At 35.0% G+C, this 14,092-nt stretch overlaps 1 protein-coding gene across 2 annotated transcripts in view; it reads right to left on the bottom strand.

The window, feature by feature from the left end:
- LOC144443292 (SH2 domain-containing adapter protein F-like) overlaps positions 1-12,864 on the bottom strand; it is a 59,503-nt gene extending 46,639 nt beyond the window's left edge. For both annotated transcript variants that reach the window (XM_078132731.1, XM_078132730.1), the window contains exon 1: positions 12,487-12,864. In XM_078132731.1, coding sequence (XP_077988857.1) covers positions 12,487-12,819 — 333 coding nt within the window. In that variant the 5' untranslated portion in view covers positions 12,820-12,864. The remainder of the gene's footprint in view (positions 1-12,486) is intronic.
- Positions 12,865-14,092: the final 1,228 nt, after the last annotated feature.

Genomic DNA, 14,092 nt, shown 5'->3' with positions numbered 1-14,092 from the left:
ATAGAATATAGACATACAAACTAGGTCTGGGGCAAAAGAAGAGAGCCGAATGAATGCATCTGATCATTTCATCGATGTTATACACTTAACACTTTTCATTGCATGCAACATGCCTTAAGAAATATACCCACCTGTACATGTACATTCATATATGATAACAATGATATTTCAAACACAACTTGGCAACTATGCTTTGAGGGGGGAACACGATTACTCTCCTGGGACAAAAAGATAGCCTATCTCTGTTTGATGTCTACAATCATGTAAAAATCACATTCTGCCGTACATAGAATATTGTCATACATGTACTAAATGTAGGTCAGTCTATTGGTAAGGTACAAAGAAGAGAACTGAATTCATCTGATCTTATCGTGTATGCCGAGATTGCACATTATATGATCTTGCAGGCATGTTACCCACTGGTTTAGGACAACAGTGTTATTTCAAAACCCTAATCGTGCCAGAGCCATTATCTATTACATGAACTTGACCTGGTGAGGGTACATGTACAAAGTTTTGAGGACGAATTCAAGTATTTCTTGAAATTATTAACATGTGACTAGTAATGACAAAGACCCCTTTATAGGTCACTCATATTGTCCTTGGCTGAACAAAGAAAAATATTAGGGGTATAATATCTAAATGTCTAGACCCAAGACTTGTACAATGTACTTGTAGTTGGCCTTCAAATCTCTGATTGTTAGACTAGAAAGCTAACAACACATGTACATATTGTACTCCCAGGGGGTGGGGGGTGGGGGGGTTACTTCCCTATACATGTATGTATATGTGCCGCCCTTTGGGTGCATTTTCTAGCCCTTTTGGTCTAAAATGTGGTCTGTTTTTTTCGAGTTGAAGAGTCTAAAATGGGGTCCACTTTGCATTATTTTTTATTTTGCTTAGTTTAATTTATGCTACCAAATCGTAATTGCCATTAATTGCACCAAAATGTTGCCTCCTAAGGAAAATGTCTTTTTAGAAACCTGAAATGGTCTAAAATGGGGTATTGATTTTTGGTCAAAGTGGGTCTAAATGGGGCCTGGGGTTTCCAGCACTGGCCACACACCTCTACCAGACTTGGCCACTGGTACTGTCCCCGGGGGCCACACACCCCTATCAGAGTTGGTCACTGATTGTACCTCTCTAGACCAGTACATGTCTTGAGGTGTGAACTCTCTCAATCCATACAAAGCATAGATGTAATGAGGTGCAACTTAGATAACAAGTTGTATTCACACTTTTGACAAATGATTGAGACAACAAACAGGTTGAATAAACAAACATCGTAATATTACATAACATTTTAGCACTGTGTGTAAAGCAAGGAACAATCCAAAAATCAAATCAAATTTATAAACATATCATCAAATTGTAAAATATGTCATTCCTCTGGTTTTGGCAACTATCAAATCGAAATCTCATCATGTACATCCCTTCTAGGGTATCTGACAGTGACAAACCAACAATAGTTGGAGTGAGAAGCACTGAAGTGTCAAAATCCAAAAAAACATTATCAATCACTGTTATGTATGACAGTTGCAAGAAACCTTTACATGTTCATATGGGTATACATGTACATGTATCTGTTGAAAAGTACCTGATAATTAGCAACACCTGGATCACAACATAGTAAAAGTCTCACACCAGGAAAATTGTTATCAATAACTGTGGGTGTCTCTTTATATATGACAGGCAAGAAACATGTTCATATGTCCCTCTTAGCCGCTCAGTATAATGCTAGCGTTAGAAACATCAGTACAGAGAAATGCTGAAGGTCTCCAAAACCTAGGAATTCAAAATGCAATCCATAATTACCCGTATCATACCATGCCGCTGTAATACATACATGATCAGACAAAAATACTGTATATAACATAGAAGGCTCACAAGGATGAAAAGGACAGCTGGGAATAGTGATGACCCCATGTGGTACTTCAAGGACAATGGATTTAAAGAGGGATTTCAGTTTTCATTACATGGTGTAATATTATATACTGTAGATATGAAATACAGGGATTATGAATTTGGGCTGAGATAATGACAGTCTCTGTACATGACACAATACCACATGGCACACCTTGAAGCAGATAATCAATACATGTACATAATCAACCTAAGTTCTTGATGTACATTTGTGTAAATCTGAATGTCAGACAACATGGGGGGGGGGGGGGGTCTCTCTGCTGGGAATATACATGTACATGTACATCATATTTGTAATTTTTACCAAAAGTCACTTACTATATTTGGATGTTGTTTTAAGAAATCAAAATTCTGTTTTACCTTTATTACATTGTTTTAACTAATTACATGTAAGGTTCTAAGACATACACAGATCTTGGCTAAACATTTATTTTCTAGATTTATTGCATTTACATCTAAATTGGGATTGGGCAAGGACAAATACGAAATCATGAATGTAATGAGTCCCAAAGAAATACAGTGTTGAGAATAGCAAACATTGTCTGTACAGTGGTGTGATTGTCAATTAAAAATTGAAAATATCATTTTGTTGAAGAGGAAAAAAGTATTTCATTTTTTCTGCTTTCTTGCAATTACTCCTTTCATTTCGTGATCACAAATTTAAACAAATAATTCAAATAATTCCTTGGAATAAAAAGATAGGAGACTAATATGACAGAACCCAATGACACTCGAGTGCAAGTGTGGTGTACTCTGGGTATTTGCACAAGTGCTTGCAGTGTTTTCTGCAGTTGTACTTTCACAAGTGTAGCGAGTGAAAGTGCAGCAGAAAACACTGCAAGCATGAGTGCAAATATCCCCGAGTACCCACACTGGAACTCATGTGGCATGGGGTTCTGTTATTATTACTTATGTTTATCTGAACTGAAAAATTTATATAAAAATCATACAACACGATCACGTGATTTCATGTGTAGCAAAGGAGCGCATCCTCATTTGCATATCACTTGCATGCAGGTATACAATAATGTTTTCAGTACTGCACTGCAGTGAAAATACCACAAGTGTGCATGCGCACAAATGCAAGTAATCTCTGGTACATACATGGCTGTAATAATAGATGTTTACATGTAGATGAACTATGGTACCATCTATGATCATAACTCTGTTCATACATATATACAATATTTTAGCATATTCAGTAGATGGAAGTTTATCTTTTCCTGTCTGCTAAATCCACATCTTCCATCACTTCACATGACTGATTCCATTTATTTAAAATTAGACAATGATGACAGCCCTAACATAACCCTACGAACCCCTTAATGTTTACCATGGCAACCAAAGCCAGGTGTGACATCCATCTTAATTGTTCCTGATGAGACTTGGAAGGCTGCGACAAGTGTGTTCATTTATCTTTTTGTTTTTTATTCCAATCAGAACATCACTCTCAATTTTATCTGACAGTTTCATTTGCAATCTTCCGTAGTGCCTTCCTTTCTGAGCCGACACCTTCGCTGTTAATCCATCAATGTGAACTCAGTTTAAAGACACCGAGTGTAGTCAGCTTAAGAAATAAGAACTGATGACACAATAATGATAAGGTGATGGGCTAAGAGATGTCGTTATTCATTCTTGTCAATTTTAATACGACACAGACAGTCATTACGTCGAGGATATCAGAAGGCAACAGAATTTACAAATTCTATAGGTCTTCTTTCTTACGTTTGTCTTTTATCACAGTCTATGGGATTAGCAGTTCTTCATTTCCTTATCGGATTTCTAAATAAAATCTACATACAATACATGTACATTGAAAAAAGACACGACGTCATGCTATCCATGTCAATGGCAATACGATAGTCATGATACCATAAACCAGATTATTTAAAATTATATATAATTTGGGATTGAAAAAAACAAAAAAATTTCTGATAGTAAAAGTTCGTTGGTTTAAAGAACAAAAGAATGGTCCTACCAAGTATCTATAAATGCATGGATCCATTGATACGATAGTACTAAAGTGAGAACTTGAAGTTGGGATTGTATCGTGGGCCTTTAAATGCTATGATTCAATTCTTTCTCATCTTGCATGGAAAATTCTGAATCACAGATGTCCTGTAATTGGCATGATTCCAGACTAGTATCATGATGATAATATCAATACATATCTACATGTTTATGTCATACATCATTTTGTGGTGTCTATTACATATGTACAAACTACATTTCCAAATCATCAAGTATTTTCTAAATTTCTGTCTCTAAACTTGGCTTGGAATGGGTGTAGTGTCATATCGTATTTCCTTCTTCACCACAAAACCATTTTGTGCCACAAGGCAAAGGGTGTCGAATGCCTCATTAAGAAAATAATATTTCATTTGGGTAAACAAAGAAGATATTATTTATGGCAACAATATCTCATTTTCTCTTCTGAAACAGCTGTTTGACATACTTCAGTGCAACATATGTAAACATAGATATGTTTTTATGTGTGGGAAGTTGGTCAAAATCTACCCAAGTTCCTGATGTATTAATACGTTCAGGATTTCCTATCAAATTAGGTGCATGGTATACAGCATGGAAATCTACATGTTGTATGACGCAAGTTTTACCAGATACATGTACTCTTCTGCCAATGTAACAAGGTTCCAAACATTCACAAAAAATTGATTACATCTCATTCATATATATATATATATATATTACAACATAGATCGATTACAACAAACAAATACATTTTTTTGTACCTGCATCTTTCCAAATCTTGTAATCTCATAACACCTGTTGTAATCTTCATTGTACATAATATTATATAATATCAACATGCACCTAAAAATAACTGCAAAGTATCCTGTAGAGTTGGCAAACCTTGACTTTGAAATATCACAACCTAAACAATTATGTGTGTGGCATACTTAAAATGTACATGCATAGGCTATTTGCATGAGTACTTGTTACACATACAAACAAATGTAGTCTACATTCATGTAATGAATAATCAATTATTGCAATCTTTTGGTTGAGCTTTTCTTTGTAAATTAAATGTTAAATTTTCTCTTAAAAAAGTTTAATGCTTCTTCATAATTTTTTATTAACTGTACTAATACTGGTAAATGAAATCTACCCAGTTCCCCACGCAGTTTTCATTTCAAGGACTTCATTTCCAAACATCTACATGTACAGTCAAGAATAATAACATTTTATAAATTAGATTTCGCCTCCCTCCTACAACTTTATTTTTCTTGGAAGAAACTGGACTGACATACATCCTTTTTTTTCTGCACCTCTTTAAAATTTTTATGTGTTTTTTATACACTGTCACACAAAGTTTTGTCTATTTTGGGACAATGAAGATGAAATGTATTGTATTGTATTGTATTGTATTGTATTGTATTGTATTGTATTGTATTGTATTGTATTGTATTGTATTGTATTGTATTGTATTGTATTGTATTGTATTGTATTGTATTGTATTACAGTGTTTTATTTAAGGGCGATAAGTAGGTAAAATCTACTGGGGTTCCCACATCATTTTACCGGGGATCCCCACCTAAACTATGATACATTGCATGGGAAGCACTACCAGTTTTACCTCTTTCCCCCTTTCTGTTACCGGGGTTCCCAAACCTTAGCAAAAACACTGTATTACATTGTACTGTATTGTATTGCATTGCATTTTAGTCTATTTCGACTCTGCTACAAAAATGTACATATATTCTATATTTTGTCACAAAAACACATTTCCAAACATAACACATTCCTGCTTTATATTCAACTACTTTCTCATGAAATCGTTGTCTGATATTTGAGGTAGAAGTTTCAAACCAGGAGGTAATATTGGTTTATGGCTACCCATTTGAATTATTACTGTTTTTCTTACAAAACATACATTGTGAAACTGTAAAATACATACACGCTGACATGCCCTGCTATCTGCCATCAAAAGGAGTTGGCAGAGGGCAGACAGTCAGGTCACATGATTCATATGAACAATATATAATGAAATATGCATGAATGACATACATGTACATCCAATCTGCTCTATGGCAAAGTTCATATTTTCATCTACTATTTGCACTAAAGCCTTCAGAGCTTCTCAAACTCTTCAAATACTGTAGGGTAGGGACCACAACTGAAAGTGTAAGCTTTCTTTGAAAATACTTTAACATGTATAAGACCTTAATCAAATTAGCGTACTGTTAATGTTGATGCATGCATGCCTTTGGTGCTATCACAAATCATCTTCTGGCATACATGTAGTTGCTCACAGTTGATGGCATATTGAGGGTTTGTTCAACAGTACAGCAGTACATACATTTGTATTTACTACATTTCATGTATGTTATTTACCCAGTAGTACAGTATACATTTACTACATTGTTATTTTACCCGGTAGCCCTGCTCGGTAGTACAGTATATATCAACTAGTAAATTACTACATTGTTATTTAGTAATTTACTCGTCAGTACAGTATATATTTACTACATTATGTTATCTGGCCAGTAGTATAGTATACATTTGTATATTATATTTACCACATTACGTTATTTACCCAATAGTACAGTATACATTTACTAGTAGTAAATTACTACATTGTTATTTACCTGTCAATACAGTATATACATTTACTACATTATGTCATTTAGCCAGTAGTATAGTATACATTTGTATATTTACTTCATTGTTATTTACCCAGTAGTACAGTATATTCATGTATACCTTGGATCCTTGGATTGTATGCAAATGGGCATACAATTTTGTACATGTACATTTAACTTGCTCAAGTCTCAGGCTTTTTCATCCTTTATTTGAACACCATTTTTGTTAACACAGTTGTATTTTTTTTGTATGAAGTAGCGACCTGAGTGAGTGAGTTTGTGGTTGATTGCAAACAGTCGGGTGAACTTTGGGCATCAGGTGAACCTTGGGAGACTACTAGTACCTGGGAATTTTTTTTTAATGTTGACTAGTCTATTTCCTTCACATACATGTACATGTAATTTGAAATGAAATACAAACTCAAAACATTAGAAGATTATGACCAAAAAAAAAAATAGATCTCCGAGGGTCTGGTGGCAGTTTAGGCATACAAGTACCAGTAACCATCAACAAAACCTTGCTTTCGTAAATCAGTTATCCTACTTGTAATGAATAGAGTACACCTTGATGTCAACTATGGGTAGTTTCACTTTGATTGCAGTTTCACAGTTTCTGCTTCAAAGTATACCACGGTATGACTCATACAATTGCACATACATGTATCAGTACACTGGACATGTTAAAAGCACAAAACCAATACTGTACTGGGCAATTTAATTAATTTCCTTAGAAAAGTAATATAATGCAGACATTGCTAGGACACCTTCAAAGATTATATACATGTATTTACGCTGTTGGTATACATGTATATCCAGATGTGTTCACGCTCTTCTAGAAAACCCTGGCCGATTCCTTGTAAAGTGTATTGACAACTTTACATGTATAGGTGTGGCATACATTGTATACGGTACATAAATCCTTTTATACTCTAAGACATTCACTTGATGAATCGGTAAAGATCCTTTGTTCATTTTATTTCTTCAAAGCATTCAACTGTGCTATAAAAAAATGTGTTACCGAAACTGAAAGCTACACAGCAAATCCAGCAGCATTTTCTTTACTGACCTGAATAATATCCTACTGAAATGAGACTGTTACACTAGTACATCATGTATGATTTGTTTACATACATGTATGCACATGTAATGTGATGAAAATACAATACATTGTATACATGTGCCAAGTTTTTCATATTTCAAGAGTAAAATTAGAAAATGCACACTTTCCAAGGTTTTTCACTTTCATTGCTTTTAGTGGTTAACTATTAGCTGAATCTGTGCCTCAAGAACATTTGTTCACCATTTCAAAGTGAGTTAGTGTAGTGCAAGAGTTACAAAGTTACAGACTTAGCCAGGAAACAAGCCTGCGATCAACACATTTTGCAATATAGGTTTTGAGGAACTACAGTGCAGGCATTCTTGTCATAACCATGAGTTTGGAAGAGCTCACCGCATAAATTTCCATGGCCAATAGGAGAAGGTATTAAGGATCTACAAGTACAGTTGGGAAATCGAGTTAAATATAAGTGAAAGCCGAAACTAACTACTTACATGCCATGACAGTCAGGTGATGCCCTGCTAAAATCCCTTGTGAGGAAAACTTCAGCTGGAGCATAGCAGTTTGACAATTCTCTCCAATCTCTACAGCTAGAGTACATTACGTGTAAGTATTATTGCTATACACATTGAACATCAATACCATCCTAGACACATTTGCTAATGACGGAATTGTACCTGAGGAAAGTGTAGGTACATTCTATCCCTCAAAAGTGTTGGAGATCAAGCTCACCTGCTGATGACAATTTCTCACTATAACCATGTATTGTTTTATTTGGGGGCGGGGGATGGTTATTTTTTATAACATTTAGTACAGGCTTTTGAAATTTAATTTGTCTATTGTTTTATATAGGACAGGGATAGAAAATTGGATTTTAAATGGATTTTGTCAGAAGAAACTTTTTGTTTATTTGTTTGTTTTCCCAAGAATAGAGGGAAGGGTATGACCCAATCATCTCAGGGTGACCTTCCTCCTTTTTTTAACCTTCAGTACTTCCTGGTTGCAGGAGTTATTTTGTTTAGATGTACCAAGCAGATAAAAGAGAAGTACTTTTGTAACATGAACCCCCTTTCATTTAAACTGAGTTGTGTTCCTTCTTCCTGTTGATTCTTTACAATGCCCACAAAAGCAACTTGGTAAAAGTCCCTGGAGCATGGAATCATGCAAAAATTAAGTACCTACAATACATGTATATGTTTGTATTTGTGGTACACTACAAACATGCATGTACTATTGTTTGTTCACATCAGCCCCCCCCCCCCCCCCCCCCCCCCCCCCATGTTTTTCTACATACTCTTGGATTTCTACAAATGACCACAAGAGGATAAGAAGTGTGAGGTGTATGTTCTAATATAACAAGTGAAGTGGATACAATCTACTCATCCTAGTGACATGTACAAATTTGTATCCTAATAGTATGTTCTTTATGAGACTGCATTCTAATACAGAAATTTTCCAAACACTGTTGAAGTGCAAATTGTTTCTTGTAGTATTTACTGTAAATCAAGTTTCGAGTAGAAAGTGCCTCAGGCACAATTTTCCTTGAATCTCAAAGTTCTCAAAACTTTGCCATACAAAAGCTGATTTAAAATTTGGGATCAAATATCTTTTACTTTTCCATCCCATGTAGTACCTGGTACTAGAGTTTTTGGTAAACCTTAAAATCAATGGATTCTAGAAATGGCATAATTTTGATATCACCTTGACCTTTATTTCTCAAAATTGTACGGTAATCACTGATTTACATTTTATTTCTTGATTTTAAAATTTAATACAGAGATTGCATTTTAGTTTTCTGGAACAAAGCAAAAGCTAAAGTTTGCAATTTTTCATTCTGAGGCATACTTGTATTAAGATAATACGTTGTCTACAAAAATTGAATTCAGGTGAGCTGGTTTCAAATGTCATCTGAAGACATTATCCTTTTATGAATATTTGATGTTCTAAATATAATTTTTTTTAAATTTGATTAATCCGTGTTCACATCCCCTGCTCTAAGAATAGCTGCAATAATTGTAGCATTTGTTGTGATTTTGAGGGTTTTTGTTCTGTTTTTGTGTTTTTGTTCCTTCTGATGTTTAACTGGAAGCAAACACTACAATTCCTGTAATGTTAACACAAATAGACAGAAGTAATTCAGATATGAATCACAGAGTTGGGTGGATTTTTCTGCTAAAGTCCGCCACACCTTACCTGCCAAAAAATAGGACATTTTGACTCCAACAGTAATTATGGAGCCTTCACGACCCAAGAAATATTCAGAGGTACCCCAATTCTGTCAAAATTGGCAAAAGTAGCAATGCATTCAGCATTTTGAAAGGCGTAGTATGCTCAGAAGTCATCTCGCTCACGTTTTCAGCGTGATCTTCTCTATTTGAGTTTGCCCATCAGGAATTGTAGCGTTTGCTTCCAATTAAACATAGGAACGAAAAAAAGTACAAAAACAAGAAAAAACCCTCAAAATCACAGCAAATGCTATAAATTATTGCAGCTACTCTAAGAATATCGTAACTATGATATTTACCAAAGGATCACTCTGGTTACCAAAGTAGTTATTAGGTCATATAATTGACAAGTAAAAACCATTACTCTAATACCATTCCAATCACATATACAATTGTTTTATTCCACGAGAGGTTTACAACTAACCACATAACCTCAATATCCAAATTTGTTTGTCAACTCCAAAGGAGTTTAGTGATTTTTACAAGAAAATTCACTCTAACATCCATTTATATATTAACTAGTTTGCATAGCTCTTGATGGGTCCATGACTCGGTTCTAACTGTTGTCATTCATGTACACTAAAGGCCTGGCTATGTATTAACATAATACATGTCCACACAAACTGACACATCATTAAAAAATCACAACCGGAAAAATATAAATATATAGGAATAACAAATGTTATGTAACTGATTCAAATTTAGTTTCAGGCAATGTATTTATGTTGTTTTTACTCATGATATGAAATTCAAATCCAACTTTGAGACAAATGAAACCAAAACAGGGTAAATAAAACCGAATATGGGTATAAATTAAACTGAACAATACATCATGACTACCAGCCTCTTGAATGATGTCAGTACCTTTACAGACCACTAGAGTATAAACATGAAATTGTCATACCGTTAATAAAATGTCAATTAACCAAAAAAGAGACACTCTGCATACACCTATATTTGTACATCAAATTCTTGCTGCTGTGTTACTACATTCTATGTAGACAATGTATTCACTTCCTGCTGAGTAATTGCATAATAATAACCATACTAGTGTATAAAAGTGACAGTAAGATCATCATGATTTATAGTAATGGACCTAAAATAGATTTCAGGATCTGACACAGAATACTTGGTGGCCATTGAACCCATAGGGTTGATATCCATAGTTCCTGCCACAAGGACAACATAACATTATTTAAATCTATTCATTTGTCACTACCAAGCCACACAAGAATTTGTCATCAATATTCTCTTTCCTAATTTCCCATGAGATTGAAGACTTTAATATCATGAGTTGAATATGCCATTTAAAAAGAAAATTTACAATTCATTTTTTTTCTTTCTTTTTTTCTTGGGGTGGGGGGTTTGTAGTTTTTTTATTTGTCTTTTATCTTTCAATACACATTGATTTATTCTCATTCCCATTTGATTTGTTTGTATATATTATGTTTAGATGATCTCAATTGAACTTCATGGTAATATTTATTTATATTGCATACTAAATACACAGTTAGTAGATATATTGAGATGATCAACATCCATCTTACATTACTACACATTAGCATGCTTTTACAATGTGAACAATTATTACTTTTAGTTTTAACCCTAAATTTTACAAGTTTGATTTCACCTTTTATATTTCTTGCTATCATTTTATATCCAGGCTCTGACTATCTGTCTGTCTGTCTGTCTGTCTGTCTGTCTGTCTGTCTGTCTGTCTGTCTAGTCTCATAAACTAAAAGGAACAAAAAATATTGAATTACTTGTTCCACTATATTGTTGACTTCCTAGCCTATTTAGCAAAAATGATCCTTATGGGTGAAATGATGACAGGAAATAAGTCCATCAGATAATTCCAAGGACAGATAATTTAAAATCAATGCAGGACAAATAAGAACAAAGGTCAATTCTGTTACCATGCATAATTACACTGTGTTCATGTTTTATGTTGCCCTATACATGTGTTGTCTCTTCGATTACAAACTACTTTTAGTTTTCAAAATTCTAGTCATGTTGTAATGTCCATTATTAAAATGTACTTTGCACTAATGTGGCAGAGACATTCTCCTAAAAATAGCTTCATCGCGGTCAATACATTTTATCATAGACTTCCTTTGGCTTAATATTTTACATGTGTATACTCAATAGCACTGATTGAATAGCTGTCATATACTTAGTGTAGATGATATCCATAACATAATCAATTTATTGATTACTTAATGTGAACGCTTTATGATTTTACCGAATGGAAGCGCATGGCAAATATACTACACACATGTGGTTGTCATGTCTGTCAAACATGACAGCAATATGATGAATGAAACATGAAAGAATTTCAAAAACACGTTCTTGGACGTATTGTAACACGAGTTTTTGTTGCATGGCTCATGTCATTGGCAGACATGCGATATGTTTACAATTGACGCCTTTCGCACTGTTGGATGCTATCGTCTGCTACTTTTTTTTTGGCGAGATTAAAATCGTCCAAACTTTTTACAGTAAATTACGTTGTGAATGAATGATAAATAAGCCGTTTATACGCGAACGTGTAACGCTATGTACAAGTTACAACGTAATATTGTAATGACAACAAAACACTTTCGCCTGTACGCGTTTTACAACGCATTGTAGTTCCGATCGAGGCAAGAAAGACTTACGAACAAAATGGGGTAAAACTAACCTTTTTTGCTTTGATTGGTGTCTGTTTACACTCTTTCCCCCTCGCCCCTACATTGTTATGTCTATGTTCATGACCAAAACTACCAACATAGCTATGGGGGCGAGGTTTTGAGTTGCTTGTGGCTGTGCACATATCGTGTTGTTGTTGTGGTGGACTGCTACTGTAGTCGATCGGAGTTGCGGACAACGTCCCTGCAAATTCGGGTGGTAAGGCGTCTTCGTCTGATTCATAGTCCCAACTTCGACTCCGCCTGCCATTCTTGGCATCATAGTCCGGCTCTGGTGGCTGTGGTGGAGATTTTTTACCGAGAAAGTGCTTCAATAGCTTCGCCATACTCGATCGTGTGAATGAAACCGTATTATATTGACAGACCGGAAGAAGTGACACCGCTTAGAATGTCGGGAAGTGATAACATGGTCCCAGTGATTCAGATCTTGAGGGGGCGATAACAACAATGCCGTAAATGGAAACGTTCGGTGCAAGTTGCGTCACTACCTGTAGGGTACCTGTGCCTACGTTATAAAAGTCTGTCTCCAGTCCTGTCTGAATGACTGTCACATGACATTTAGAAATGGCTATCTTTTCATGAAACTTAACGGAGTGTAACATTACGTAGCTTATACCTATGTCATCAGTGACCTCCATGGTCACGCGAAAGAAATTACCGTTTCGATTCTAATTGATACACTTTGACCTACAATGACACCATAAATAGAGCAACAACACCAGGCCACGACAATACTGATTAGGGCTAATCTTTCTTTCTTTCTTTCTTTCTTTCTTTCTTTCTTTCTTTCTTTCTTTCTTTCTTTCTTTCTTTCTTTCTTTCTTTCTTTCTTTCTTTCTTTCTTTCTTTCTTTCTTTCTTTCTTTCTTTCTTTCCCTCCTGGTTACATGATGTTAGCTTACTTGACTTGTGTTGATTGATAACGCCTTCGAAAGTATCAGGGGTAGGTCATATTTAAACTGCTTTATAGGATGTTTTTGGTGGGTGGGGGGGGGGGAGAGGGACATTTCAAAAAGTTGACTGAAACATCACTTGATGAAATGGATACCATTTGACATGCCGTGGAGGAGGGTATGGTAACGATCATAAAGACCGTTGAACAACAACAACAACAACAACAACAACAACAACAACATCAGTGTATTTGATCACTTTGGTGTTGTAAATAAAATGGCTCATGAATAACTGTAATTAATGTAATTTCTGTAGTTAAAAAGGCGACAGTCTTTGTATCATATACATGGGCAGGTGTATATCATATCATATATCATATCATATCATATCATATCATATCATATTATATCATATATCATATCATGATGTAAACAAATAGTGGAAATGCCGCCCCTCAATTAGTTATTTTGTAACATTTTTCACTATTATGCTAACCGTTACAATCATTAATAGGAGAATGATGACTAAATAAGGGTAGAACCGACATTTTGAATAGCACTGTTTCAGAGCTCCTGAGCTGGTATGTAAGGGTCACAGAAACAATTGTAAAAAATATAATTTCGAAAAGCTCCAGTGGTACATATATCGCGCGCGTCATCCCGGTACTTCTAAACAAAAGTATCGCAAGATTTGTCACATACGGCGC

This window comes from Glandiceps talaboti, chromosome 12 (genome assembly GCF_964340395.1).
Source record: "Glandiceps talaboti chromosome 12, keGlaTala1.1, whole genome shotgun sequence".
NCBI classification, from domain to species: domain Eukaryota; kingdom Metazoa; phylum Hemichordata; class Enteropneusta; family Spengelidae; genus Glandiceps; species Glandiceps talaboti.
This window is presented reverse-complemented; position numbering and strand designations above follow the sequence as displayed.